At 37.3% G+C, this 27,894-nt stretch overlaps 1 protein-coding gene across 30 annotated transcripts; it reads right to left on the reverse strand.

Moving 5' to 3' along the window:
• Window positions 1-27,894, reverse strand: picalmb (phosphatidylinositol binding clathrin assembly protein b). 30 transcript variants are annotated; one of them, XM_081370537.1, is made up of 23 exons: window positions 21,381-21,937; window positions 16,977-17,119; window positions 16,795-16,870; window positions 16,512-16,614; window positions 16,088-16,181; window positions 14,740-14,851; window positions 14,226-14,332; window positions 14,100-14,141; window positions 13,199-13,284; window positions 12,869-12,992; window positions 11,504-11,637; window positions 10,852-10,943; window positions 7,720-7,872; window positions 6,462-6,545; window positions 6,135-6,224; window positions 5,321-5,428; window positions 4,993-5,100; window positions 4,490-4,520; window positions 4,287-4,386; window positions 3,495-3,554; window positions 3,314-3,418; window positions 2,999-3,110; window positions 1-1,397 (listed from the first exon to the last, which is right to left on the reverse strand). In XM_081370537.1, the coding sequence occupies exons 1-22, from the start codon at window positions 21,508-21,510 to the stop codon at window positions 3,018-3,020; spliced, it is 2,175 nt and encodes a 724-aa protein (XP_081226663.1). In that variant the 5' UTR covers window positions 21,511-21,937; the 3' UTR covers window positions 1-1,397; window positions 2,999-3,017. The 30 variants fall into 30 exon arrangements, with proteins under 30 accessions (XP_081226663.1, XP_081226659.1, XP_081226658.1 ...); XM_081370533.1 differs by having other exon boundaries at window positions 11,504-11,631; window positions 21,381-21,647; XM_081370532.1 differs by having other exon boundaries at window positions 4,993-5,097; window positions 21,381-21,647.

A 27,894-nucleotide genomic window follows, 5' to 3' on the forward strand; every position in this document is an offset into this window, starting at 1 on the left:
CACAAGATTTGTGGAAGCTGCACTTTATTTGTAAAAGAAAGAGTACACTAATTGTTCTTACATCTTTTAAATACATAAAACAAAACAAAACAAAAAAAGATCCGTGAGGACAACACGTAAATTATTCAGTAAAACTTAGGTCAATTGCGATTTGATTGAATTGCTTTCATATTTCAAACCATCCTTAGCCAACCCCTGGACAAACTGCCTATGTAATATATGTATATATACATAAAAGCACCGATCAACAGTGCTCAAACTGTCTCCCAGTCAGCGATTCTCATATTTTACACTACAAATTTACAGTGATGTCAATAATCCTGTCCACGACCAATAGCTAGAGGAGCGTCCAGCTCTCGTATCTCAGTATTCCTGGACTTTTAGAGAGCAGGGTGCTTAACTTGACAAGAAGTCTGAAACATGAGGGCAACTCTTAACATTCAGATCAGGGGCAGCCATTTCTAACGGTCCGTGTGAAATGATGGCATGCCATGCATAATGCAGAACACCTCCCTTCCCAAGTGCAACACTTCACAGTCACGGAGGAAGTGCTTTTCTACTCCAACAAATATCTCATTGCAAAACCCCTAAGCACAGTATCGACTAAACAGTATAACAAACCATTCACTAATGATTACCCTCCCAATAGCCTTGGGCTGCAAACATTTCATCCACGGGAAGTTGTTCTAGACATAAAACTTAGAGAATAGTTAGTGCTCTATCATTTAGCTTACAGGTGTATTTTTCACATAATATCTATTTTAAAAGTCTAAACCTTCATTATACAACCCAACACCCATGAGTAAGGTTGAATTATCATTTATTATTTTTCCCCAATGTACTTTGTAAACTCTCCTTTTTTTATTTTTTAGGCATTAATCATAAATAAATACAAACGACACGCAAGAAAGGTCTACTGGTGAATACAGTTAAAAGTAAAACTAAAAGATAAAATGTAAAACAAAGTTACTGTTACTATTTCATAACACGTACTATATCAGATGCTGAGTTATACTCCGATTTAGGTCGACATTTGCCACAAGACCTCTCATCAGAAGCTCCCGGTCGAAGGAAAAAAAAAACAATCTAACAGGAAAATCAAACTATAGATTCTCAGAACACAAAATATCAAAGTCTCTCAATGCCCTTACCTACCTTAACAGATTATAAAATGTATGAGGAATCCCTTAATGGGCTGAACAGCAGCATCACTTGACATCTTAAACAAATTACGAAATGATTGCAGTATGCTCCCAGTCTTTCAACACACTTGGTTTACATCTTTGACGTCGAGTATGTTGTGGGATTGGTCCTCTGAAGACCATCCCGGCACAGAGGACAGAGCTTAATGGTTTGACATCAGGGAGCAACTTCATTTTGTGTTACATAAACTGCATCTGGAATAAGAAACAATTAAACATACAATTAGAAAGGTGCTTTAAACAATGGTGTGTCAAGTCAACAAGAAACTGGATGAATGAAACTGGTTATTTGATGGAAAAAAAGTGAATAGTCTCTATCACAGGTGGTTGGAAGAGAAAATTAAAAGGCCTTGGTGATGTTAAACAAAAAGTTTTAGAGGTGTTGCAGGCTTTTCCAGTATTGACTAGTAATGAACCGTGTTGGGGAAAGTTACTTTTAAAAGTAATGTGTCACACTATTGTGTTACTCCCTAAAAATGTAACTAATTGCATTACTTAGTTACTTTTTATATAAAGTAATGTGTTTTTCTCAATTGGGCTGGGCTTGCTAATTTGTTTTTGTTTTTTTATATAAAAAGAAAAAAGAAAAAGCTCTATTTTTTGCAAATATAGAGACAGAGCGCAACGCGTCATAATCTGAAGACCACGCCCACCGGGGGGGGGAAACAGTCCAGCGGTCTCCATTAACTTTGCATTGCGAGAGGCTGCCTCCTTGTCATTTCTTGCTACTAACAAAAGACAGAATAATGGCTAAAAGCTGCTATGTGACAAGGTGTACAGCAAACAAGCTAAGAAACCCAGAAATAAGTTTTCATAAGCTGTCGACCCCAAAAAACGAGCGTTTGAGGACATAAAAGTGGATTCAGGCTGGAACGAATGGGTAAATTGTGGGATCCTGACACTCAGTATGCACTAAAAATACACCACGTGTGCAGTAAGTTAAACATTTGGTCACTGGTGAATCAAATATCCAAATGTCAGTTTTATATATTATATTTCTGTAAGATAAACTATCCTGTGGTGCCGATAACGGTCTCCTCCAGCGGGCGTACGTTAGTTCTCAGAGTAATGAGACACGTTACGCTCTGTCCCAACTGCCTGTATCCACTTTTATGTCCTCAAACGCTCGTTTTTTGGGGTCGACAGCTTATGAAAACTTATTTCTGTTTTTTTTTAGCTTGTTTGCTGTACACCTTGTCACACAGCAGCTTTTAGGCATTTTTCTGTCTTTTGTTAGAAGCAAGAAATGACAAGGAGGCAGCCTCTCGCAATGCAAAGTCAATGGAGACGTTTTGATTGTTTTCCCCCCGGGTGTGGGCGTGGCCTGAATACGCTCTGTCTCTATAAAAGCCCTTTCACACCAAAATTGAAATGGATGAGTCTCAGTGTTAAGAAAATGCAAATTCACGCCTGTCAGCAGAAGTTTGATGTTTATTTAAAGTCATTTTTGCTTATTAGTATGGTTGAATTGGATCATCAAAGGTCAGCAGCAAAGACATTGGTAAATAAAGTGAGATTAAATACATAAAGTATTTAAAGTATAAAGTAGAGAAGTATTAGTCAATATATGGGAAAACCAAATAAATTGCATTACTTACTTTACTAAAAAAAAAGTAACTTGGATATACTTGAAGAAGTCATCTTCATTACATAACACCTTACTTGTAATGTGTAACCCCCAACACTGGTACTGAACATGCAATCTACATGTCCGTTCTACATCTAGCAAGAGGCACTAGATGAAACTGAACACGACTGCATGCAAGACCATCGGTGAGCACAAACGCATGCGGTACCTAGACAAAAGACGAAGCTCTACAAGAAATCCTTGAGAGAGAGCTGTGCAAAGGGGTCTTGTCCTGGGGCTCTGAGAGGACTCTGACTGGAAGGGCTAGAGGCAGCGGAGGGCTAATGCAGAGAGAATAACACAGAGAGAGAAAGGAAAGATCTTGGAGTGACAGGGAAAAGCACACGTGGAGGAGGAGAGGAATGATCTGCAGTTTGGGAAGGTGTTCTCGGTCTCATGGCCCATTAATACACAATGGACCATGATAATGTAGAGTGTTAATAGAAATCTACATGAACACCTGGAGAGATCGTAGGGATTGTACCTGTGCGCTGGACACTGATCCGAACGGATTGGATGGCCTCATGACAGGCTGTGTGTACATCATTGTGGGCTGGGTCATCATGGTCATGGAGGGCAACTGTGGAGGCTACAAAGATCACAACCATGAGGAATACATTTTCGACAACCTCAATTCAGGCAGCTGGTTTCACAGAAGTACTAACCATGCCATATCCCATCATTCCTGTAGGTGTTGTCGCAGGGAAAGCCATGATAGATGGTGGCTATAAAACAAAGTAGGACTAATGAGAACAAGTTCATCTGATTAATTTCATTATGTTCGTTCTGTTCCAAAACCTTAAGATACCTTGTTTTAGTCAAATCCTAGAATGCACTTCAGTATACTCAGTTAATAAAAGGAGGGCGATGCTGGTTATGATTTAACAATTCTTTCAATACTGAGAAGCGATGATTAAAATGGTTAAATTAGATTGAATTAGATTAGATATAATCTAGATTGATCACTTAAAGGCTGGAATACACTAGGACGTTTTGCACAGATTATTGCCCTGTTTTGTTGTCTGGATGAGTTTCCGCTATTTGCCGAAAGCAAGTCTTCAGATTTTGTTCAGTCAAGAGTTGACTGTGTGATGGGCACAGACTCTTATTTTTTATCTTCGGACAATGATTTTATCTAGTCAACAGATTTCAAACATGGCTGATATTTTGAGACAATTTTAGAGCATGTATTGCTTGAGTCTCCTAGCAATAAGGTTCACATTTTTTGTTCGTAAAGCGCAAGTCTGGTGTAATCCTTAGTTGTTTAGTGTATGATGCCCAGTTTTCTCTGTAAACATTTACAAAGTCAGCAAGTGTGTGATGCCTAGTTCAAATTTTAAGTTGTGTAATGTATTCCAGTCTTAAGTTAAGAGTTTAAGTAGCTGCCTATTTAGGCAGTAGGCAGCTCACTAGGTTTTGCAACTGAGACATTTTATTAATATAAAGTACAGCTGTACCATAGAGACAGGGTTCCATGTAGTAGATGGAGCATTCTTGGGTTGCCAATTCATTCCACCAGTTAATTTTTTCTCTCCTGGTTGGTTCCAGTGGATATCACTGTGAAAACAGTTGGCTAATGTTAACACCAAACCAGAATATGAAAATGTATTATAACTGTCAGAAAGGCTATAAAGAGCATCAGAAAGGGCAACATTCTTACTTTTTAGTGGTACCATTTCCAATACCCAGATCTGTAAGTGAGATATGTATTTCACAACGGTTTTAAAGAGGTACACTTAAAAATTAAAAAAATAAAGGGGCCATTCACACTGAACACATTTCCATTGTCTTTCTATGTAAACACACTAGACAGACGTCTTTGACCACTTCGCTTGCATCTTGCAGCAGCGTCTCACAAATAACAAGTTGGTCTAAAGAAAGAATCAGAAGGATATTGTTCTTGGTGTGAATGGGCCTTTAGACCTTGTGTTTTTTTAGGGCTGTGCAACGATTAATCGCATCCAAAATAAAAGTTTGTGTTTACATAATATATCTGTGTACTGTATATAATTATTTTGTATATATAAATACACACACATCATGTATATTTAATGTAAAAATGCATTCTGTGTGAATGGACCCTAACAATGTACTATATCTTGATTTTAGCATAATTTCCTAACAACACTAGATTATGCAAACCTCTAAATAATTAACACTTACTTCCAACAAGGTTGGCCAAGGAAGAATCCAGGTCGTCTGACACCAGTTTATCTGGGAGCTGATTGGAGGACTGATTTAAACCGGCCACGGTAGGTTTCAAAATTCCTGCTGTGGACATTCACAAGTGAGAAAGGCGAGTATATTTTTATAGCATATTTAATACACAGTGTGGTGATTCAAAATGATTCCATAGGCATAAGGAATTAAATAAGAAAAAAAAAATTATACTGTAAGTTTAGAAACTACTGATTACATTTAAAGAATTGTACAAGTTGATCTTTTTCCAAGTTGGTTTATTTGATTTTGAGTAAAATGTCAAATGCCTTACCATCTGTATCCAGGCTATTGGACGAGGCAGCTTTAGTACCAAAAACAGACTCAAAATCAACATGCAGCTCGCCTGAACTCTGTGGAGGGATTTGTGGAGCTCCGTATCCTTCAAAAGGCACAAAAATCCATTTAAGCCCTCTTACAACACACACAATATAGATTAGGACACCATTTGAAGAATGGCCAGTATCAAAATGACTAAATTCAAGTGGACTAGTACCCATGGTCACATGTCAGAGTTAGTGGAGGGTAAACTAGACATGCAAAAGTACAAGAACCACTACTTGCTCACAAGAACAGTGTTAGGGTGCTTTCACACTGGCAATTTAGTCCGAAACAGGGCACGGTTCGCATGAAAAATTTATAATGTGAAAACTGGAACTAACACGCTCAGGCTCGGACCTCAACAAACGTTCCCAGTGTGAAAGCCCCCTTAAAGGGAAAGTTCACCAAAAATGCTAAATTGTGTCATCATTTACTCAATGGGTGTGCCTACTGTATCATAAAGGGTGAATTATTTAAAAGAATTTTCTGGCTGTTCTTTTTCATATAATGACAATGAAATAGAATTGGGGTTGTCAAACTCCGAAAAGCACCATAAAAAAGCATCATGAGGGTGAGTAAATGATGAAAGAATTGTCATTTTTAGGTCTTTAATAGGCCTTTAAGGATCTGGTTTTGAATGGTGATAGATCATGTTAGATCAGACAGCATTATAGACAAAGGAAAACATATTTCACAAAGGGGTGGGTGGGGTGGGGGGGGGTTGGGGCAGCGTCACACAAGGCAACCTCCAGCCACAGGCTCCCTACCTCTGAATAGGCCTGCTACAGTGGAGGGCTCAGACTGGAAGGGAGAGGGGTTTGGGAGATGCTGGACCATAGACGGTTGACCAAACGAGTCTGACAGGCAGGCGGGGAGAAACAACACAGCAAGCATTACAGACATAAAGACATTATAGATTCAAATTGGATTAGTAAAGAGCGTATTTAAATAGAAATATTAAGACAAAGCCATGTGCAGAAGGCAAACATCATCCAGCAGGGATGATCACAGGATAGTCCCTGTACACTGCTTCAATGCCCCTATGTTTCCTGACAGAGGGGAAACATAGGTGGGATGGTTTGCCATCATGGTACCTGAGATTAAGTGCTCTATCCGAACAGTGCGTTTGTAATTGGTTGATACAGATGAACTTGAATCAATAAAGGGATTGTACTGATCTATGGTAAAAAAGGAAAAACAAGCATTCACTTATAGCTAAAGCAAAAGTAGACTGAGGTGAAAACTGGAATGAAATATGGTTTTCTAACGAACTTTTCTTGTTTCAGAATCAAGTAACGTCTATTTTTATGAATAATATATATTATGATTAGGGATGTCAGATGATTAAAATATTTAATTGCAATTATTGTCCTTATGACAGGGTTCCACTCATGGGTGATATTTCACTAGTTGACCTTCGACAAATATTAAATTTCACCTTACAAAGACTGATTATTATTTTTATTTTTTACAAATCACATGCGTTAATGCATCACCTTTGATAGCCTTAATTTTATATATACTACCATTCAAAAGTCTGGGTTCAGTTTTTTTTCTTGGAAATAAATTATAACTTTTATTCAGCAAGGATATGTTAAATTGATCAAAAGTTACAGTGAAGACATATTTTTTAAAATTCTATTTCAGAATATGCTGTTCTTTTGAACTTTCTATTCATCAAATAATCCTTAAAAAAACTCACGGTTTCCACAAACATCAAGCAGCTCAGCTGTTTTTGACATTATTAATAATAATAATAATGTGCTGCTAGTGCACCAAATCAGCATATTAGAATGATTGCTGAAGGATCATGTGACCTTGTTGAGCATAAGAGACTTCTTTCAAATACATTAAAAAAATCTTACTGACCCCAAACCTTTGAATAGTAGTGTATGTAACCTATTGTTTCTTTACAGTTAGATGTTGGAAGTTGGGCAAAGTAATCTATTAAGTATGTAGTCTACATCTTGCTTTTAACAAGCATTTAACATGCTTTTTTTTTCTGGGTCTCACGCTACCTACACCCACTTTAATTTCAGCTATCGAGATAAAACCTGTAATTAATGAAACAGCCCTATTTGAACAGAGCCAAAACAAAGCTCTGTGTCTACAAACATTTTTTTAAATGTGATCTATAGTACTGCCACCTAACCTCTATTTAGTCTCCAATTACAGACTGCATTCTTACTCCGACGTCGAGTTCAACTGGACCGAACTTAATCAGAGGATTCCTGATTTGACACAACAGGATACTGTGCATGCGAAACGAGGGACTTTCAGCGACCAAAAAACTCAAACTAATAAAACACTTTGGATGGGTGGGTTGGAAGAAAGAATCTAATGCATGTTTACCACCAAAAATCTCATGACCTGACGTCCTAGAGGAGAAACTAACACCATCTGATGACATAACGGGTAGATGAGCACCATCAACAACAAGTTTGGTTAGGAAAGGGTTTAGGTTTGGAATGGAGTCATCTACAGCTTCAGAAGAAGAGAAAGGATCTGAGCAGGCAAAAGGAGAGAGAAAGAGTCGAAGAGAAGGACATTAGGACGAGACTCAAGTTAACAGAAAAGACTACAGCATGCTATGAGGGGCCGTACAAGCCAAAATCCATTCTTCGACTCTCACACACATACATTCTCCTTTCACATACATACATTTCTACTGTCACACACATACATTCTCCTTTCACATACATATATTTCTACTCTCACACACATACATACTCCTTTCACATACATACATTTATACTCTCGCACACATACATACTCCTTTCACATACATTCATTTCTACACGCACACACACATACATTCTCCTTTCACATACATACATTTCTATATGCACACACACATACATTCTCCTTTCAAGTACATACATTTATACTGTCACACACATACATACTCCTTTCACATACATTCATTTCTATATGCACACCCACATACATTCTCCTTTCACATACATACATTTCTACTCTCACACACACATACATTCTCCTTTCATATATATATATATATATATATATACAGTGCTATGCATAAGTTTAGACACCCATGCTAAAGTTGACTAAAAAGAGGAATAAAAAATCATCTTTTGGAAATTGAACTTAATGCCTTAATTTAAAAAATTAGGAAAAATCCAACCTTTAAGGACACCAATTTTCTTTGTGAATGAATAATGTATCGTAAATAAATAAATGTTCTTCCTTAAAATACAGGGTGCATAAGTTTGGACACCCCTATGTTAAATTCCCATAGAGGCAGGCAGGTTTTTATTTTTAATTTTTTTTAATTATTTTTTTAGGATACTATGCATCCTGATAAAGTTCCCTTGGCCTTTGGAATTAAAATAGCCCCACATCATCACATAGCCTTCACCATACCTAGAGATTGGCATGGGGTACTTTCCATAAGATCATTTCTCAATGCAAATCAAACCAGCTATTAGGCTAACTGAAATAAAACCATGCTAATCTCTAGGTATGGTGAAGGCTATGTGATGATGTGCAGGATGCATAGTATCCTAAAAAAATTTTTTTTTTAAATACTTAAAAATAAAAATCTGCCTGCCTCTATGGGAATTTAACATAGGGGTGTCCAAACTTATGCACCCTGTATTTTAAGGAAGAACATTTATTTATTTACGATACATTATTCATTCACAAAGAAAATTGGTGTCCTTAAAGGTTGGATTTTTCCTAATTTTTTTAATTAAGGCATTAAGTTCAATTTCCAAAAGATGATTTTTTTATTCCTCTTTTTAGTCAACTTTAGTATGGGTGTCTAAACTTATGCATAGCACTGTACATATACACTCTCAGACCCGGAAATACATATGCAATACTTGCTCAGCTCTTCATCACAACTTTACAATGATGCTAATGCTATTCAAAGTAATCCTGTTTTCTTTTCAGTTACAGTTTTTACTTTTTGGAGTAGGTAGCAATGAACATGAAATCAGACATTTTTTTTAATAATGTGCTGACCAATGTACTGACCAAATGCAAAGAGAAACAGATTTTTTTGTGCATGATAGGCTGCATTGAGATCTTTGTGATCACATTCAAACCCTATGTGGATTTCTGTCAGTCTCAAGATTTGTTGAGGATTCAAGAAATAGAGCAGCAGTATACACTGGAGTCATTATATGGATGTCTAAATGTAGTGCAGACTGCTTATGAATCCAGACAAAGAATCAGGTCTAAGAACAGTTATGTCCTGTTGCACACACAGAAGAGGCTGTTTTTCTGGTGGCACATATAATTTTTATTTCTGTCACACACTGTACAATCTGCAAATTCAACAAAGACAACAATAAATTCGTTTTCGTTTCACAGCGTTGAAATAGCTGGCAGTGTGACTACTTGTCAAAAAGTGAAACGCTCTTTCAGTAAACTCACATTACACATTTATCTGAACTGTATGGTCACAGAAAATGAAACCGTGTATTCCACCAAATAAAACAATACTGACATTAACATTTCAGTAATCAGATTTAACTTTATAACTGTAAACTCTCTTTACAAAAACATTGAGTGCACTGAAAATGGATCTCTTTTAAACACTGTCAAGTCGCGATCTCCCGCACGACATCCGACAGCGCGGCCGCGGACATCCGCCTGAGTAGCTAACGTAATCGGATGAAAAAAAAGTTATCTTGCTGCAGTTCCTGAATTTACCGTAATCATAATAGACGTTCGCTGAACGTAGGCTATATGATCGGAACTCCACGCAGCTCCCGTACGACTCTTCATTGGAAATGAATGACTTCCGGTCAAAGGGCTATCGTTTGTCATGTGCAGTGGAAAGGCGGCTTAATAAGCGCACACCCATTTTTTGGCGGCTGACCGTGTATTTTCCGGTATTTTCAAACCGCGGCTCGCTTGACCAGACCTGCCTTCCGTTTCCATTATACACCTTCCGTTTCCACTATACGCCTTCCGTTTCCACTATACGCCTTCCGTTTCCACTATACTTTCTCTCTCACATACATACATTATTCTCTTACATACACACATTTTTTTTCAGACATACATACATTTTCTTCTTACATACATGTATTATTTATAATAATAGATGCATACTTTGAATACATTTGCATAAGAGTAAAATGTATATATATGAAAGGAGAATGTTTGTGTATCAGAGTAGAAATGTATGTATGTGAAAGGAGAATGTATGTGTGTGAGAGTACGAATGTATGTGTGTGACAGTAGAAAAGTATGTATGTGAAAGGAGAATGTATGTGTGTGACAGTAGAAATGTATGTATGTGAAAGGAGAATGTATGTGTGTGAGAGAGTAGAAATGTATGTATGTGAAAGGAGAATGTATGTGTGTGAGAGTAGGAATGTATGTGTGTGAGAGAGTAGAAATGTATGTATGTGAAAGAAGAATGTATGTGTGTGAGAGTCGAAGAATGGATTTTGGCTTGTACGGCCCCTCATAGCATGCTGAATTTCTGACACATGCAAAGGATCTCACCTCCCCATGCCGTGGCCACAGAGGGTCCAGGCTGCATGCCCGCCTGAAAGTTAGTCTGCATGTTGAAGAGGTCGCTCTCCATCTTCAGGGCACTGAGTAACAGAAAACAAAAATGGCAATTTAACCAAGAGAGGTTCAGGTAGATGAATAAAGGATGCGTTTACACGACAACGATGTACTAAAAACGGAAACGTTTTTCCTTTGCGTTTTTGAAACCTCTCGCGTACAGACGACAATGTTGTCTAAACGATACCCGTTAGCACAGATCTGCGAAAATTAAAGAAAAAAACAATAACGCTGTTTTATGCATGCCAGGCCAGTAGGTGGCAATGTCACTTTGTGCTATATAGACTGATCTCGTAATACGCATACGATATCACCGTTTTCACAATTTAGCGATTTTGTAGTTTACACAGAGACAATAATGGTATTATTTTAAAAATCTTGCACTTTGAAACCCGTTTTTTAAGTTTTCATGCCCCCAAATCGACCTCGTCATGTAAACACCACCTAAGATACAGGTGTTTGTACTGAAATTCGGCACACAAATTTGCTGCAACCATTTAGTGAATTTCCCCCTGGTCGAGCACAAACCATGCTTGTTTTTATATCTCAAGCCGTACAGAAAAATATCTAGAGAATCATAGCTAACCCATTGGAGCAGCTGGGAGTGGAGAACAGGTCTATGGCAGGAGCTGTGCTGATGCATGCTGCTGTGGTGGAGACTGGAGAAGTGTCTGTCGTAGCAAACGAAGGCCTCTTGGAGAGCTCCTTCAGCCTCTGTTCCTGATTAAAAAGAGCACAAGCCAAGAAACCTTTTAGACAGGAAGGAGCCAACTGATTGGTATGTAACCACTTTTCATTCATTAGTGTGATGCTTAGGGGTGGATAAATTTGAAATCTGTGATAACAAGCTCATAATTGTTAAAACAATTATCTGAATCCTTTTTCTTTTCTTTTTTTTGGCATAAATGCAAAACATCCTCATGTCGTTCCTAAATAGGGCTGTCAAACGATTAATCGCGATTAATCGCATCCAAAATAAAAGTTTGTTTTTACATAATACATGTGTGTGTACGGTGTATAATTATAATTATTTTCTATATATAAATACACACACATGCATGTATATATTTAAGAAATATTTGCATGTATATACTGTGTATATATATATGTATATATTATATATAATTTATATTATATATAAATATTTTCTATATAAATAACAAATTTTCTTAAATATATATATGCATGTGTGTATTTATATATAGAAAATAATTATGCTCCGTACACAGACATAAATTATGTAAAAACAAACTTTTATTTTGGATGCGATTAATCGCGATTAATCGTTTGACAGCCCTATTCCTAAACCATAAGACTTTCATTCATCTTCAGAACACAAATGCAGATCTTTTTTGATGAAATCTGAGAGCTTTCTGTCCCTCCATTGACAGCTGCGCAACTATAACTTTGACGCTTAAAAAGCTCATAAAGAGATCATAAAACTAATCCATACGAATTCTGAAGAGACAAGATCGCTTTATATGATAAACAGACTGAATTTAGGCTTTTATTCATAAATAAACATTCAACAACTCACACACCAGTTGTGGTAAACAGAAGTATCAGTTAACAAAAAAAGTAATAAATAAATAAGTAATAAAAGTATCAGGTAACAGACTATCCCTTTAAATAAAAAAATAAAAATTGTCATACTTTGTCCCTTATAAGTGCAAAGATTTATGCTGAAACTGTCCAAAATGCTGTATTAACAGTTTTTTACTGTTAAAAAAATAAATGTAGACAGTCATTTGCAAAGTACAGCATTTTTAGAAAATACATCAACTATTACCCAGAGATTTACTGTAAATTCACACAAACACAAAATTCATGAGTTGCACGTATAACTAGAAAACAGCAATCTATAATTAACAGAACACCCACGAAGAAAAAATACTGGAAATCCTTTTCCCCGGTGGGTGAAATTATTTCTGAAATGGGTCCTGTTATGTACCTTTAGTGCTTTTAATCGCGCCTGCTCCTCCTCCAGAGCTGCCTGCTTTTCCCTTTCATCCACTTTGGTGAAAGACATGCCAGTGTTGGCCAGAGATGACACAGCATTGGAGAGTGTGCTTGCCCTACAAAAGTCGGGGACAGATAAATTGAGCTTCTGCGAGTATGAGAGAAAAATCACACTTGGAGTATATTGAACTACTGCATTTGTCAAGCACGCCGCTCTTATAGGTATAAATCTATCGAGAGATTCAAGACCCATCGACACAATGCATCTGTTAGCACTCATTCATTTGTATTCAGCTCTGAGCGTGACACATGAATGGCCCACCTGCTGGCAGCGGTGGAGTCCTTCACCTTCTTCCCTTCTAATGAAGCCAAGTGTTGCTCCAGGGCATCCAAAAGACTGCTGGGGGCCTGAGGGAAAGCACAAACATTTACTCAAGAATAATCACCAATTAAAAGACAAAATAGCTTGACATTTATAGGCAATAAGAAATAAAAGGTGCAGAGGAGTGCAGAAAAGAGTGAGAAAAGTACTTACACACACTGTAAACTGAAGATGGACAGAAGGTGGAAAGATAAAGGGAAATACAGAATATAAAGGTGGTCTTGGTCAGACATTTAATGCATGAGTTTCAAAGCAGCTATCTGCCCTTATATATGGCTATGATGGCATTTGCGCTAGATATATAATCTGTCCTTTTCAAGTGTCTGTTTAATTCATTCGTGACTTAGTCCTGAGTGTTACTGTATATAACAACCCGTTCTCACTCCCAAGGCGTCACATACTGTTGCTTGGGCAAAAGCCCTGCATGTCACAATGTAGATGCCAATAGTGAATAAACATTACTATCATCGTTATCATCATTTTGCTAACTGAAATATGTCCATGCTGTAAATTATACTGTATATAATTGAGTGAGAACCCGTTGCATAGTCAATATACTTATAATAGAATCATGACTCCCACAGTTATCTCTATAATTACTATTCTCAAATCTCCACTGAGCCCATAACACCTTTATTTGCTGTAGACAGGGAACAGTTAAGACAGAAAAGGTAAGAAATCTTTAGTGACATGCGCATCCTAATGAGCTGCATGCTTCTTTCGGAAATGCATTTGTGCAAGGTAAAGTAAAAAAAGCAGAACAGCTTCAGAAAATACTCAGGATCGTTAATAATGCAGAAAGAGTGCAGGTGTTAAAGTCAGAATAAAAGTGCGGTCTTACCTGAGACAGGTCAGGTATGTCCCCACGGTCTATTCCCACCTGCTGTGAGGCGAGCAGAACAGATATGTTACATAACGCTCTTTTAATGAAGTACCTTGTCTCCAGAACAACACATGAGAATCTCACCTCTGCCACTTTGAGGAACTCTGAGATCCTGGTCATTCGGGTAAGGAATTTCTTGTAGATGTCCAAACCCTCTTTACACTGTACTTTTTTCATATCAAAGTACTTTTCTGTGAAAGGAAGATAAAGAAGCACCCATTACCAATCAGCGCTATGCCGTTATTTGCATGTGTAGAAATTAAAATAGATCACACGGGTTATGTCACTTTTTTCATTTCAATTTAATCTGCAAATAGGATGAAAAAATTGCTACTGAATTTGACCTTCTTTTTTTTAGACAGGGGGAAGAACAGGAAAAGGGAAAATATGCAATCAGGACTGAATCTGAACCTGCGTAACTGTAAGTACAACTTCTTGTGAGCATGTGCACTACTGCACCACAAATTTCTTAAATTTCAAGAGCTTAAACATTCAAATCTTTAATGTGCATCTTGCATTTAAAAGTAAAATGAGTGTATTTATACAATACATGGTTTATTTATTTAGTATTGAGAAGAAAGCATCATGAAGAACCTACCTAATAAGTTTATTATCCCTTCATTGTAAGCTGCAAAAAGTCGGATGGAGTCTTTGAAAAGAAGCATGAAGGCTGCATTAATAACCCCATTGGTAAGTTCATTGGCATTGACCTGGGAAACAGAAAAAAATATTTTCATAAACATATGCCACACAAATGCTTTGCTGCTACAAAGAAAAGCCCCTTTCAGACATACCGTTTTACTGGTAAATTACCGTTAAGAGTTCATGTGTGATCAGGACCTTTTTAAAAAATACCGGTAAATTGGTTCTGGCAATTTACCCATATGAGAATTTGTAATATTACCAGTATATTACTAGTATTATGTTGTGTGTGAACAAGGAATGAAGATAACCGGTATGAGCATGTACAAGAAGTTTGCTTTGGGCCAATCATAAAGCTCTGTTGGAGCCGTTTACGTTTAAGTTTAAGTTCCGTGCCAATTAACTGTTTTTGTATGGGTGCGTCTCAATCAGATTTCTAGTTCAGTAGTCAGGGCATTGATCAGGGAGTCAACCATTTTAAAGGCTGTCTCAATCACAAAATCATTCCAGTGCACTAAAACGTTCACTCCCTTTAGTCCCACAAGCCACAACTAAAAATCAGGGAGAGGGAGCATCGATGGTCACTATGTTCCCTTAACAGAGGTTCTGAAGCGCGAAGCAAATCACGTGAGCCAACTCACTAGATAGATAATCACTAGATAATGACAGTCATCAATAGAGTCATCAGTATCCTATGTGTAGAGAGCCGTACTGTCCCTACCAGTGCTTGAATTCGTGAACACAATATACGGATTCACGACTTTGGAAGCTAGGGAGCTGATTGAGACGGACCCTATGTAAACATGCGCTAGACAGACGTCTGACCGTTGTGCCGCCTCCACGTCTCGTGCTCAAGTCTCTGCTTTCTCTTCCATTCATCAGTGCTACGGCTCAGCAGTTATTGCGTACTATGGTAACTGCAATACTATAGTAACTATTATGTGCCTCGTGTTTTTAAAAGCAAAAACCGTGTTCTGTGTGATTATCTCCTTATGCCTGTCACTTAGAAATTTTTACTAAAATTAAACTTAAGTGCTGATCTCTTCATCCAGATCGATGAAGAAAACAGCTCAGCGTTTAAAGGTCATTTCCAATGATTGATATCACAGAGTCTAACGTGTGAATGGTTTCTTACTGGTAAAAAGACGGAACGCCGTTGCTTGTGTGACCAGCACATGTGTGTATTTACCGTAAAAGTCGTTCTGGTAATTTTACGGTAATTTACCGGGATTGCTGTGTGAAAGGGACTATAAGCAAAATGCATATATGTAGATCAGCTGTCAGTTTTCTGCATTCTAACTTACATTGAAGTCAAGAAGGGCATCCATCTGGTTCTGTATAATAGGGATGGTTTTAAGGAGCTTCTCTGTGTTCATGGTTCTCATCACTCCGTCCACCCTTAAGGAGAAGATTTTAAAATATAGGTCAAATGACATTAGGGGATCAGTGCATGGAGGTTTAGTGGATGATCCAGTGCAATGACTTCAAACATTTAATGCAAGCGCTTCAAAACTAGTGCTGTTGCACAAATCCCCTTAAATGATTTAGAACAAAAACTACAGCAAAGGCATAAAAAATCACTGTATCGAGTGAACAATTTACTGGTCAAATGAATCACTGTTGGAGTTACATAATGCACTTAATGCAAAAGTCAGCACACTAAAGAAAGCAGAAATTAGAAACTACCTTCAAAGTTGTATTATAAAATGTATTAAAAAAATGTCCTACCCACGCTTTACTTTCGTGAAGTCAAATGCCACCTGTCGATACGAAACGGCCTTCTCATTCAGATATCGACTATACCTCCGAATGAATGTTGACATATCATAACCTAGGGAGACACCGATAAAGATGACTGTTAAGAAATAAATTCTTTTAAAAATTATAATGATTGACTGATTCCATTCATTCAAAAAATAAATGTTTAATTTTTGGAATGTTTATTACAAGTCAAAAGAAGAACAAAGCCTCTGTAGAGTGTGAAATAAATGTGTATAGTTCAATACTGTACCTTGTAGGCCACTTTTGTCCAGGAAATTACTGAGGTTGAATAATGTGTTCCTTGAGGCCAAGTACTGAATAAATCGCTGGAACCAAAGTGATAAATTAAAAGATGTTTAATGCATGCGATTATTTGCAAATCTTAACTTGTAGCTTGATTAAAAAGCAGATAGATCTCCCACAGTCACGCACCTCGTTCCCATATACCATGAGGTGATGTGTTGTGATTAGGGACTTAAAGACCACCACCCAACTGGTGTTGGTGGTTCTCTCGAACAAAGAGTCTGCCAGCTGAGGAATGTTCACATTCATCTCATTGGTACAATGTATCAGGTCTACAACAGAAACAGAGGTTTCCATTAACTAATGACATTAATAACTGGGTGAACAGGCAAGAATCCAGTCAACGAAACAGACTGCAATGTTAGAGCTTAAAATGTAATAAATAAAAGGATTAACATGCATTTATAACATAAAACAGAACAATAATAATCTGTGGAGAGAGTCCACATAAATAAGCATTACGCAGGAACTGCGCAGGAATTCCACAGCCCACTATTAACTGTGCTGGTGGACTTTCTTGATGAAATGTTTAATGCACTTCTGCAAATATACTTTAGGGGAATGACATTTTTGTGGTGTAGTATTCACATAGATGGTGATGTAGTGCAGTTTCTGACGGACTTCTTCTTTCTGAATGAATGAGGTTGACTTCAATCGTTTGGTTGGTTGGTTTGGTGTGAGACAGCTGCCTCCACAGCACTGCCAACTTTGATTCACTCCTACTCCTGAGAAACAAAGCCCTCACCACAAAAGATGTCAAGATCATTTAATCTGTTCTATCGCTATAGGCCTATCTGGCGAAGTTAATCTTTGGTTGGTGGAAAGGACCATAAGTAACCATAATTTATGTGATATATACTGTAACTTGAAGGGATAGTTTACCCACCAAAATAATGTAAAAAAAAAACACGTGTGGAGCTTTCTTCTGTGGAACATAAAACACATTTTGAGAAAATGTTTCTGTCATTTTTATCAGATAAATAAATAGGTTTTTATTCATATTCCAGTTATTTTAGTTCATCAATTTAAAGCTGCAGTCCGTAACTTTTTTGGGTTAAAAATTATCCAAAATAATTTTTTACACATAACAAGACAGTGTTCAAAACTATCTGCTTGCCTTAGCTCAATTCAAAACGGTAAGCTTGTAATAATGCTTTTAATTCCAGTGGTACTGGTGGATTTCCACGGGAAATTCGAGCATGTCTTTGCGTCATTACGTCACATCTGTACACATAAAGAAGGAGTCTCGGCTAGTAGGCTATGAGTGTGAGGATGTTGGAGGTGGAGATTAAAGCCTGGTTTATACTCGACGCGTCCGCACGAGCGCGAAGGTGCGCGCGGCAAAAATGACGTCATTGCGGTGTGGGCGGTCGTGCGCGTTGGGTTCGCAAGACCCAATTTCGCCTGGCGGTGTGCGCGACATTTTTTGTAACAACGCGCGCGGCGCCGCATCCGAAGATGAACGACTTCGAGCCGAATCTGGCCGAGCTCGAACTTCTCACCACACCAGCACCCAGTTTGCACGTCTAAATGAGTTGCTTACATATAAAAAATGAGCATACAATAGCATAAAAAGTATTTTTAATGAACATAAAGGTCCATGTTTAATAAAAATGTTCACGAAACTTAATGAAATGTTTAGTGAAATTAAAAAATATGTAAGAGATCGTTAATATAAGTTAGTTATGTTTTATACACATTCTCATATCCATATATTTTGTTTTATTGTCACTAGTATCTCAGGGTTTACTGGGTTTTACACGATTCTTTTTGTAGTGTGGTATTGGTGGTGGTGTACTAAAATAAACATTGTCACGTGTGTATAGCTTTCTTCTTCTCACTGCTGATTCCTGATGGTTTAGAGGACAATTACTCGAGTCGCCCCCTGTCGTTTCACAGAATAGTACAACGGCGAGCGCGTCAAGTATAAACGCCTCGTCCGTTTGCGGAGGTGCGCGCGCAGTCTGCGGAGACTCGCGCTGTGGAGCCAGGCGAAAGTATAACCAAGGCTTAAGCCTTTTCTCGCAGCACTTGATATAATTAAACTTATCAATTTGATGGCGGATCCAGAAAGGTTCAAACGACAATCACCAGTGACAACTGGAGATTCACCCGTTATAAAATGCAAAAGACCACCATGACTTCGGAGTGGCTACAGACAAAAAGAGACTGCAACCGGCCCATGAGAAAACAAGGATAAATATCGGAAGGGCATTAAATGTAGTCACACAGTGCTGATGTTGTTAACATTAATAATTTGAAAACAAAGCACGGTTTGACGTGATATGATAAGCGATCATTAGATTTAATCAGCGTGATTTACTGCAATGCGTTTTTTCCCTTAGTTGGTCAGAACAAAAGTGGATGTTAATTACTTGTTCAGATGACATTTTCCGGTGAAAATTCTTATGTTGGTCATACTTCCAAAAAGTAGAATCTGTGACTGCGAATGACAGTATCCACACCGGCGCGGAACATTCTCCTCAAAACATTGGATTCATCCGCGCTGTGCCGTGCCGAGGCACAACCCACGTAAAGTTGATAATTACGCGAATAACTGCAATTGTAGATTTCAAACAGAGGTGGCGACAAAGAGGAAAAACTACGGACTGCAGCTTTAAACTAAATACATATTAGAAATGTTGCCTTTGCCTTAGCTTTAAGGTTTTTTATATTTTATTTCAGTTAAAGATTATTTTATTTCAAGTAACCTAACAAATGTTTTTCTATGTTTTTTGTTAACTATAATAACTCTAAATAATATATTTTAATAATATTTTGTTCCAAAAAAGAAACAGTCACACAGGTTTGCAACGACATGAGTGTAAGTCTTGACAGAATTTTCTTTTTTTGCTGAACTTTCCCTTCAAGCTTTAAAAATGTTCAGTTTACCTGCATTCAAATAGACCGTTGATTAAAATTACAGAGGCATCTTTAGTTATCATAAAGTCTCAGATGAAGACAGAAAAAAAGAGAGAAGTTTCTACAAAAATGATTTTGTAAAAAAAAAAAAAAGAGAGAGATGGATTTCAGTTCCCTCACTAAACTAAAAGGTGTGAATGGGTCCAGCAGACAGACAATTTTATTTTCCTTTTTAAAATTCCTAACTATGGTCCTTCAAACATGTCATAGCTTGACTTATAACGCTGTAAGAACATAATGAAAGAATAGTCAGGCCTGGCTGAGACAGACGTAAATAGAGATCTATTCTGAAGACTTACAGACTTACTAGACTGGCACTAGACCAGCAGTTCTTAAAGGGTTAGCTAGTTCACACAAAAATGAAAATTGTGTCATTAACGCCTAATTACTCACCCTCATGTGGGTCCAAACCCTTAAGACTTTCGTTCATCTTCGGAACAAAAATTAAGATCTTTTTGATGAAATCTAAGAGCTTTCTGTCCCTCCATTGACAGCTACGCAACTACCACTGTGACGCTTCAAAACGTTCATAAAGAGATCGTAAAACTAATCCATATGAATTGAGTGGTTTAGTCCAAATTTTTTGAAGAGACGTGATCGCTTTATATGATGAACAGATTTAATTTAGGCTTTTATTCACATATAAACATTCATCAACGCACACATCAGTTGTGGTAAACAGAAGCTCAAGCATGTTTGCTTGACGTGCAGGAACCAATGAGGTTCATTCTTGTGTTACGCAGCATGTTTGAGCTTCCGCAAGAACCAATGAGGTTTGTCCTTGTGCGTCAAGCATGTTTGGTTGAGCTTCTGTTTATTTCAAATCATATGGATGAGTTTTACGAATTATGAACTTTTTATGAACTTTTTGAAGCGTCAAATTGGTAGTTGCGTAGCTGTCAACGGAGGGACGGATTTCATCAAAAAGTTATTTATTTGCGTTTCAAAGATGAACCAAAGTCTTGCGGGTTTGGAACGACATGAGGGTGAGTAATAAATGACAGAATTTTCATTTTTGGTGAACTAACCCTTTAAAGAAGATACACAGCATTTACTGACATCATCTGTGGGTTTGTAACCAACTGGACATGATAATCAAATCCAAATGAACTTCTAACACAAAACACCTTCCTTACATTAACCTTTGCACAACATGTTTTTCATGCAAGAAAAACAACAGCACTGATTTATTTCTCCCCAATGAGTATTATATGGAATTAACATTTAACCAGCATTAACCAGTATGGCAATGCTGAGGAGGTCTACATGAGGTCCTAAACTATATTAAGAGCATTTAAAACACTTATTAATATTATTATAGAATCAAACTTAATGGAAATCCACGTATTCTTGCTTACATACAAACAGCAATAATACACATATACACAGTCCTGCTTCAATACAGCTGAAAGTGATTCAATATCAGTTTGTCATAAATGGCCTGTATTTCCAATATTATTATCAGGAGTCTGTCTAAAGCACATTAGCTTAGCACAGCCTGGGCCTGCCCATTGTACAATAGCCTAAAATCGTAGCCATAACAATCAAAGCAACAGCTGTACACACGTTCATCCTCGCAATTTCATTTTAAACACAGCTGCTGATACTTACAATCCAAGTGTTTCTTTTTAGGGCCCATTATTTCGTGCGTTGTTGCCTTGCAGACAGTTTTGGAAACGGCTGATCCAGTAACGCTATGCTGAGCAGCAGTTATCCTGTCTGTAATGCTCTGCCCAGACATTTTCAAAGCTTTCCAGCGATCAAGAATCCAATAATATGTATGATGAATATTGAAATTCAAACTGCAACTAAATAGTGTTCACAGTTCCCGGTCGACCTCCTGCCGTACGATACTAGTAGTATACGGGGGAGACAAAGATTGGTCAGACAAGAGGAGGCAGATGGGAAGCCTTGCACACAGTTATCCGCTGCGCGAGACGATGATGAATCCAGAAATGATGTTAGCGAATATCTCGCGCGGAATTCTTACATTGTTTCGGGCTTCAATCGCGCGTTGTAAAGGCTCGTGACTCATCTCTCATGTCTCGGACACTAATCCCGCTGTTCAACCGCCGCCTGTTTTATTCGTGTAAGCCCGCAGGATTGAAGAGCAGCGAAGGCAAATGGCGGGCCTGTGCTGTTCCATGAGAGCTGGAGGAATATAGGACACTGACCGCTGATGCTGCTGATCCAGGATCAGGCTGAACACCTTCATTACAAATGCACTTGGAATAAAGGGACAATCAACAATATATTCGTATCTTTTTCCACTTGGTGACAGTTTAAAGTTTGATATTAGTTCAATTTATATTTCAATATCTTAACATTTAAAAAAAATATATATTTTAATATATATATTTATTATAAATCTCAGTAAATAATTACCAAATGCCTTTAGGTAAATAGCAATTAAATGCAACAGTTCATATGCTACTGATTTTTCAAGTGTCGGGTCCTTTGCACAATTTTTATTAACATGTTTCCTTTTTTCAGGCTGAATCATGCAATTTTGTTGAAGGTAGTCCTTTCAGGTGTGGTTCGAAATTCGAATATAGGGTGTTAAGTGTGTCTCTGTGTGTGTGTGTGTGTGTGTGTGTGTGTGTGTGTGTGTGTGTGTCATTTATACATTTTTGCTTCTTCCATTTTCTCGCAAAATGTGTTAGCACTTACAGTGGGTCTAAACACCAAATTATATCAAATATTCCTCATATATTTATTGAAAAATCGATAGGCATATTGACGTAACTCATAGCAGGTGAAATATGAAAAGAGGACCTACAATGTTTTTTGTGTATGCGTGTGTGTGTGTATGTATGCAAACATACGTTTGTCAAGAGTCAAGTCAAGAGGCTTTATTTGTCATTTGCACAATTAACACCGGGGAAAACTGGGGATTGAAATGCTTGTGACGAGGCTCAGACATAGGCTACAGTAATAACATGACCAAATACACAAATTTAGAAGATATATACAAACATAGTATATATACCGTATAAACATATGTGTACGGTATATATATATATATATATATATATATATATATATATATATATATATATATATATATATATATATATATACACACACACACTCACTCACTGGCCACTTTATTAGGTACACCTGTTCAACTGCTTGTTAACACAAAAATCTGACATGTAACAGCAACTCAATGCATTTAGGCATGTAGACATAGGCTACTCAAGACGATCTGCTGAAGTTCAAACTGAGCACCAAAATGGAGAAGAAAGGTGATTTAAGTGACTTTGAAAGTGGCATGGTTGTTGGTGCCAGTCGGGCTGGTCTGTTTATTTTTAGAAACTGTTGATCGACTGTGATTTTCACGCACAACCATCTCTTGGGTTTACAGAGAATAATCTGAAAAAGAGCAAATATCTATTGAGCACCAGTTCTGTGGGTGGAAATGCCTTGTTGATACCAGAGGTCAGAGGAGAATGGCCACTGACCTCTGATCATGACTGGTTCAAGCTGATAGAAAGAGCTCAAATAATCACTTGTTACAGCCGAGGAATGCAGAAGATTATCTCTGAACGCACAACACATCGAACCTTGAAGCAGATGGGCTACAGCAGCAGACCAACACACCGGGTGCCACTCCTGATAGCTAAGAACAGAAAACTGAGGCTACAATTTATGGGCCCACCAAATTGGACAATAACATTGAGAGAGAAAAAAACGTTACCTGGTCTGATGAGTCTCATTCAGATGGTAGGGTCAGAATTTGGTGTAAACAACATTTTTTGAACATGACAAAAGTTCACGGTACTCGAATGGCCTCCACAGATGTTGTGGAAATGGAGATAACAAATGACAAATCTGCAGCAACTGCTTTATGCTGTCATGTTTATATGGATCAAAATCTCTGAGGAATGTTTCCAGCACCTTTTTGAATCTATGCCACAAAGAATTAAGGAAGTTCTGAAGGCAAAAGGGGGTCCAAGGGCTGGGTATCGATTCAGATGTTCCAATTCGATTCGATTTCGATTCGCAAGCTCTCAATTGAATTCGATTTCGATTCTAAATTCGATTTTGATTCCCGATTCAATTCTCGATTCGACTCAATGAACATAGATTTAATACAAATCCTATATTTATAAAAAAGAACAGTGAACATAAGTTTACAAGTGGTTAATTAATAAAAAGAAATTAAGAGCCACAAACCTGTATATTAAACTCTTTTATTTTAGATACACTTGGGTACATTAAAACAGAACCCAACTGTATATTTCAAATGCATACAATAAATAGACAAGATTTTGATGCAAGTTTAAAATGTATGCTGAAAATGGGATAAGTCAGTACAGTCGCGTGCCTTGATCAAACAGGATCAGGTTATTTTATGTTTAAGATAAAACAACATAACATCTCACAGCATTAGCTGTAACTTGGAGGCTGCAAGCTTATGAACCGTGTAGGAAACACGTACACTGTAAAAAGTGTTCAGTTCACTTAAATTCTTTTAGTAAAACAGTTGCCTTAAAATTATTAAGTAAATAAACTTATTGCTTAATTGAAAAAAATAAGTTATGTGAACTTGACAATTCCACATTACTTAATTTTTTTAATTAAGCATGAAATGTATTTACTTAATTTTAAGGCAACAGTTTTCCTCAAATTTTTTTAAGTTAAGTCAACTGATCACTTTTTACAGTGATGTAGCCTACGTGTGTGTGTGTGTGTGTGTGTGTGTGTGTGTGTGTGTGTGTGTGTGTGTGTGTGTGTGTGTGTGTGTGTGCCTTCTTTCTACTTTGTTTCATATACGATTAATGTCCTCAGACCCTGCATGTGTTATAGTGTGTGGTTTTAGTGGTGGTGAGGGATAATGTAATGTAATAAAATTTGACAAAATGAAGAGGAAAAAATCTAATGAAATGGCTAAGACTGTTGAAAATGTAGTGATCATTATTTTTATTTCAAAGAGGATTTTGTTAATTTTCTGTAACAGGCTACTTCAATGTGAACTTTGATTAACTAAATTGAGTATCAACACCTGAATCAATTATTGCAGTATTTAATCTTCTAAATAATAATGTAGTTCATTAAAAAAAAAAAAAAAAAAAAAAAAAAAAAAAGATGAGATTGCATGTTTGGGTTATGTAACCAGCGGTATGCCAGTAAAAGTAATCAGTTAAAAGGATCAAGTTGTTCCAAACCTGTATGAATTTCTTTCTTCTGCTGAACACAAAAGAAGAAATTTTGAAGAATGTTGGTAACCAAACAGTTGATGAACCCCATTGGCTTCCCTAGTATTTTCCCAGGTTTGGAACAACTTGAGGGTAAGTAAACGATGACAGAAATTTCATTTTTAGGTGAACTACCCCTAAGCCCTCACAGCTATGCGCCGCTTGATCTGAACACTAGAGGGCGCGGTCGAAGCATTATGCCGGTGGCACCGGAGAAGCGCCTGTGATGCAACATTTGAAGATCATTTTCTCTCCCTTTTATGTGAGAGATAAAACATAGGCCTATGATTAGGCCTTATTATTAATTATTAAACTATAATTAGTTTAATACATCGCGATCTATGAAACGTTTTTTTAAATGACTAAACCAATGAGTTTTAATCATATAGCCCACGGAACAACAAAACAGTTCTTAATTTCTTTCCTTCTGAGCAATGAGCAGCTGATGAGAAGCCCTAATGACTTAAATTGAAATAATTTAATTACATAAATTAACTTTTAATTGAAATAAAATCACATTCCGTTTTCTCTTTAATTTATGAAAATGTTTAGCAGCTCATTCATGCTTTTCCGCTCTTGTTGAGAAATATTTTGTGATACAAGCATCTTAACAAATAAAACTGTTCTATGCCTTTAATAAACAAATAGCCTACTTTTTCTTCTGAAAACAAAACCTAATAATATTGTAAAATACAGAAGGGTCCAACATAAGTGAGCTTGAATGACCTGAAATGTTAGCTGCATCTCTTGTCCTCCTTTGAAACTTTAGTCACATTTCAAAGGTATTATAATTTTAATACAAACAAAACCTGAATGAAAAAAGTCCCTTACTATCAGTTGTTTCGGATAGTTTTCACCCTGGGTGAGTGGGCCATGTAAGTGTAGTGTACATAACTTTAAAAAAATAGATATACTTTAAAATAAAGGTTCCAAAATGTTTTTTTTACAGCAATGCCAAGAACCGTTTTTGGTTCCCCAAAGTCTCTTTTCAGTGAACAGTTCTTAAAAGAACCATTTTTATTTTGTGTGGAGAACATTTTCAAAATCTATACTCTTTTTTTTTTTTTCATAATTATGTTTATTGAATTTACATTATATAAAACAAAACAAAAAAGTCAATACAAAAAGGAACTGATAAGAATGTAAATGTGTACCTTGAAATGCAATGTAAGTCGCTTTGGATAAAAGCGTCTGCCAAATGCATAAATGTAAATGTAAATGAACGCAAATAGCTCAGTATGTATATAGAACAGCACTATACCACCATAAACATAAGAAGAAAAAAACAATAACAGGTATCCAAAAAGATGAAGAGGACAAAAAAGTTAATAATCTACACTCTTAGAAGAAAAGGTTAAGGTTATATAGAACCTGTCAGGTGCTTTAGAACAGTTTAGGGATTTCATATAGCTCTAATTAATCAATTTTGTTTTAATTATTTTTTAATTCAACAAAACTATGAATTAAACAACTTGTAAACGTACTTTATTACTAGAAATTTTTTAAATTACCTGTTAAACATGAAAGTATTATGCAATCATTTAAGACATTACTCTTTATATAGATCCTTTTAGGCATAAAGGGTTCTTTCAAATTGAGTTCAAGAACCAGTTAAAGAACCCCATTGAACCTTTTTATCCCCTCTATAAAGAACCTTTTGTACCTTGAAAAGCTTCCATGTATGTTAAAGCTGTGTAGGATTTTCTCCCATCTAGCGGTGAAATTGTTTTGACTACCAACTGAATATTACCAGATCCCGTCTACGGAGAGCCTTGGCACTTCCTATTAGCCCCATTGTATCGATCTTGGTTGCAGTTCCATTAGAATTCCACTGGAGGTGATCGCGGGCGAGTGCAGACTGAATGGGAGTCTATGGGGCTAGACGGCTAAATGTGTCTCTTTCACCCGATTCCCGTTGAGAAATCTCAGATTTTATTGTAAGTTTTGCAAGTTCAACATGGGTTTATATAGGTCGAGAGTTGAATGAACGAGTGCTTATTTCTTTTCGATTTCTTACAGGTTGAGTTGTTGTTGCCCATAACACGCTAGCATTATGCTAATGACGTCAGCATTCTGACGTCATTGACATTTTAAAAGACTTTTTAAACCAAATAAGTGACTCTAAAAAATCTAACACCCAGCACTGTGTAATTTCTTTGCATCTCCTTTCGAATACAACATTCAAATTACTAGACAAAAAATTATATCCTGAGAAAAGTGGATTTTGAGGGTTCGCCATAGACCTCCATTCATTCTGCACTCGCCTGCTAGCGCCCCCGCATGGACAGAGACATGTTACTGCAGCCAGTCCAGAAACCGGAAGTAAGCAGAGTGCCAATTCTCTTCCTATTAGACATTCTCTGATATTACTTTCTAGCCCCTCCCATTCCGAGGGCGTTTTAACTCCTACGGTGGCCGTATTATTTCAAATCTGCTGGCAGTCGCGAGTCATTTCCCCCTTGCATAAATGACAAATTTGTCACGGTGCCACTGAGTGTAAAAACGCGAAAGGCGAAGCTTGAATTTTCAGGAATGTCCCTCTTTGGCTAATGTATTTTCAAGATGGAGGCGCAACATGGCTGCCGCCATTCGAGCAAGCGGGAAGGAAGTTGACCGGAAGTTGAAGCCGGCCGCGTGCCAGCATCTTGTAGCAGAACTTCACTTGCGTTAGCATTCCATTGACTCCCATTCATTTTGGCGTCACTTTGACAGCGAATAACTTTACATCTAAGGCGTTTGAAGACTCCATTTGTCCATTATTTATTTCTAAAGAAACACGACAATGTATAAAATGCTCCATTACCTTGTAGCTTATGTTATGGCCCCGTAGAAGCAGTTTTTGTCACTAGAAGACAGACGGGTTGCTCACGTCACATCTACGTCGTCAAGCTCTGTTTGAGTCGGTTTGAGTCTGCGCGTCAGGA

The sequence above is a fragment of the Scardinius erythrophthalmus genome (assembly GCF_964197995.2).
Source record: "Scardinius erythrophthalmus genome assembly, chromosome: 7".
Taxonomy (NCBI): Eukaryota; Metazoa; Chordata; class Actinopteri; order Cypriniformes; family Leuciscidae; genus Scardinius; species Scardinius erythrophthalmus.

Excerpts from the sequence above, each read along its gene's own strand:
- picalmb (XM_081370509.1), bottom strand. The coding sequence starts at position 17,613 with ATGATCTTGACATCTTTTGTGGTGAGGGCTTTGTTTCTCAGGAGTAGG. Across the intron at positions 7,873-10,851 it reads TGTGGCCACGGCATGGGGAG|ATCCTTTCTCTTCTTCTGAA; the intron begins GTGAGATCCTTT and ends TTGCCTGCTCAG. Across the intron at positions 5,429-6,134 it reads TGTAGCAGGCCTATTCAGAG|GATACGGAGCTCCACAAATC; the intron begins GTAGGGAGCCTG and ends TGCCTTTTGAAG.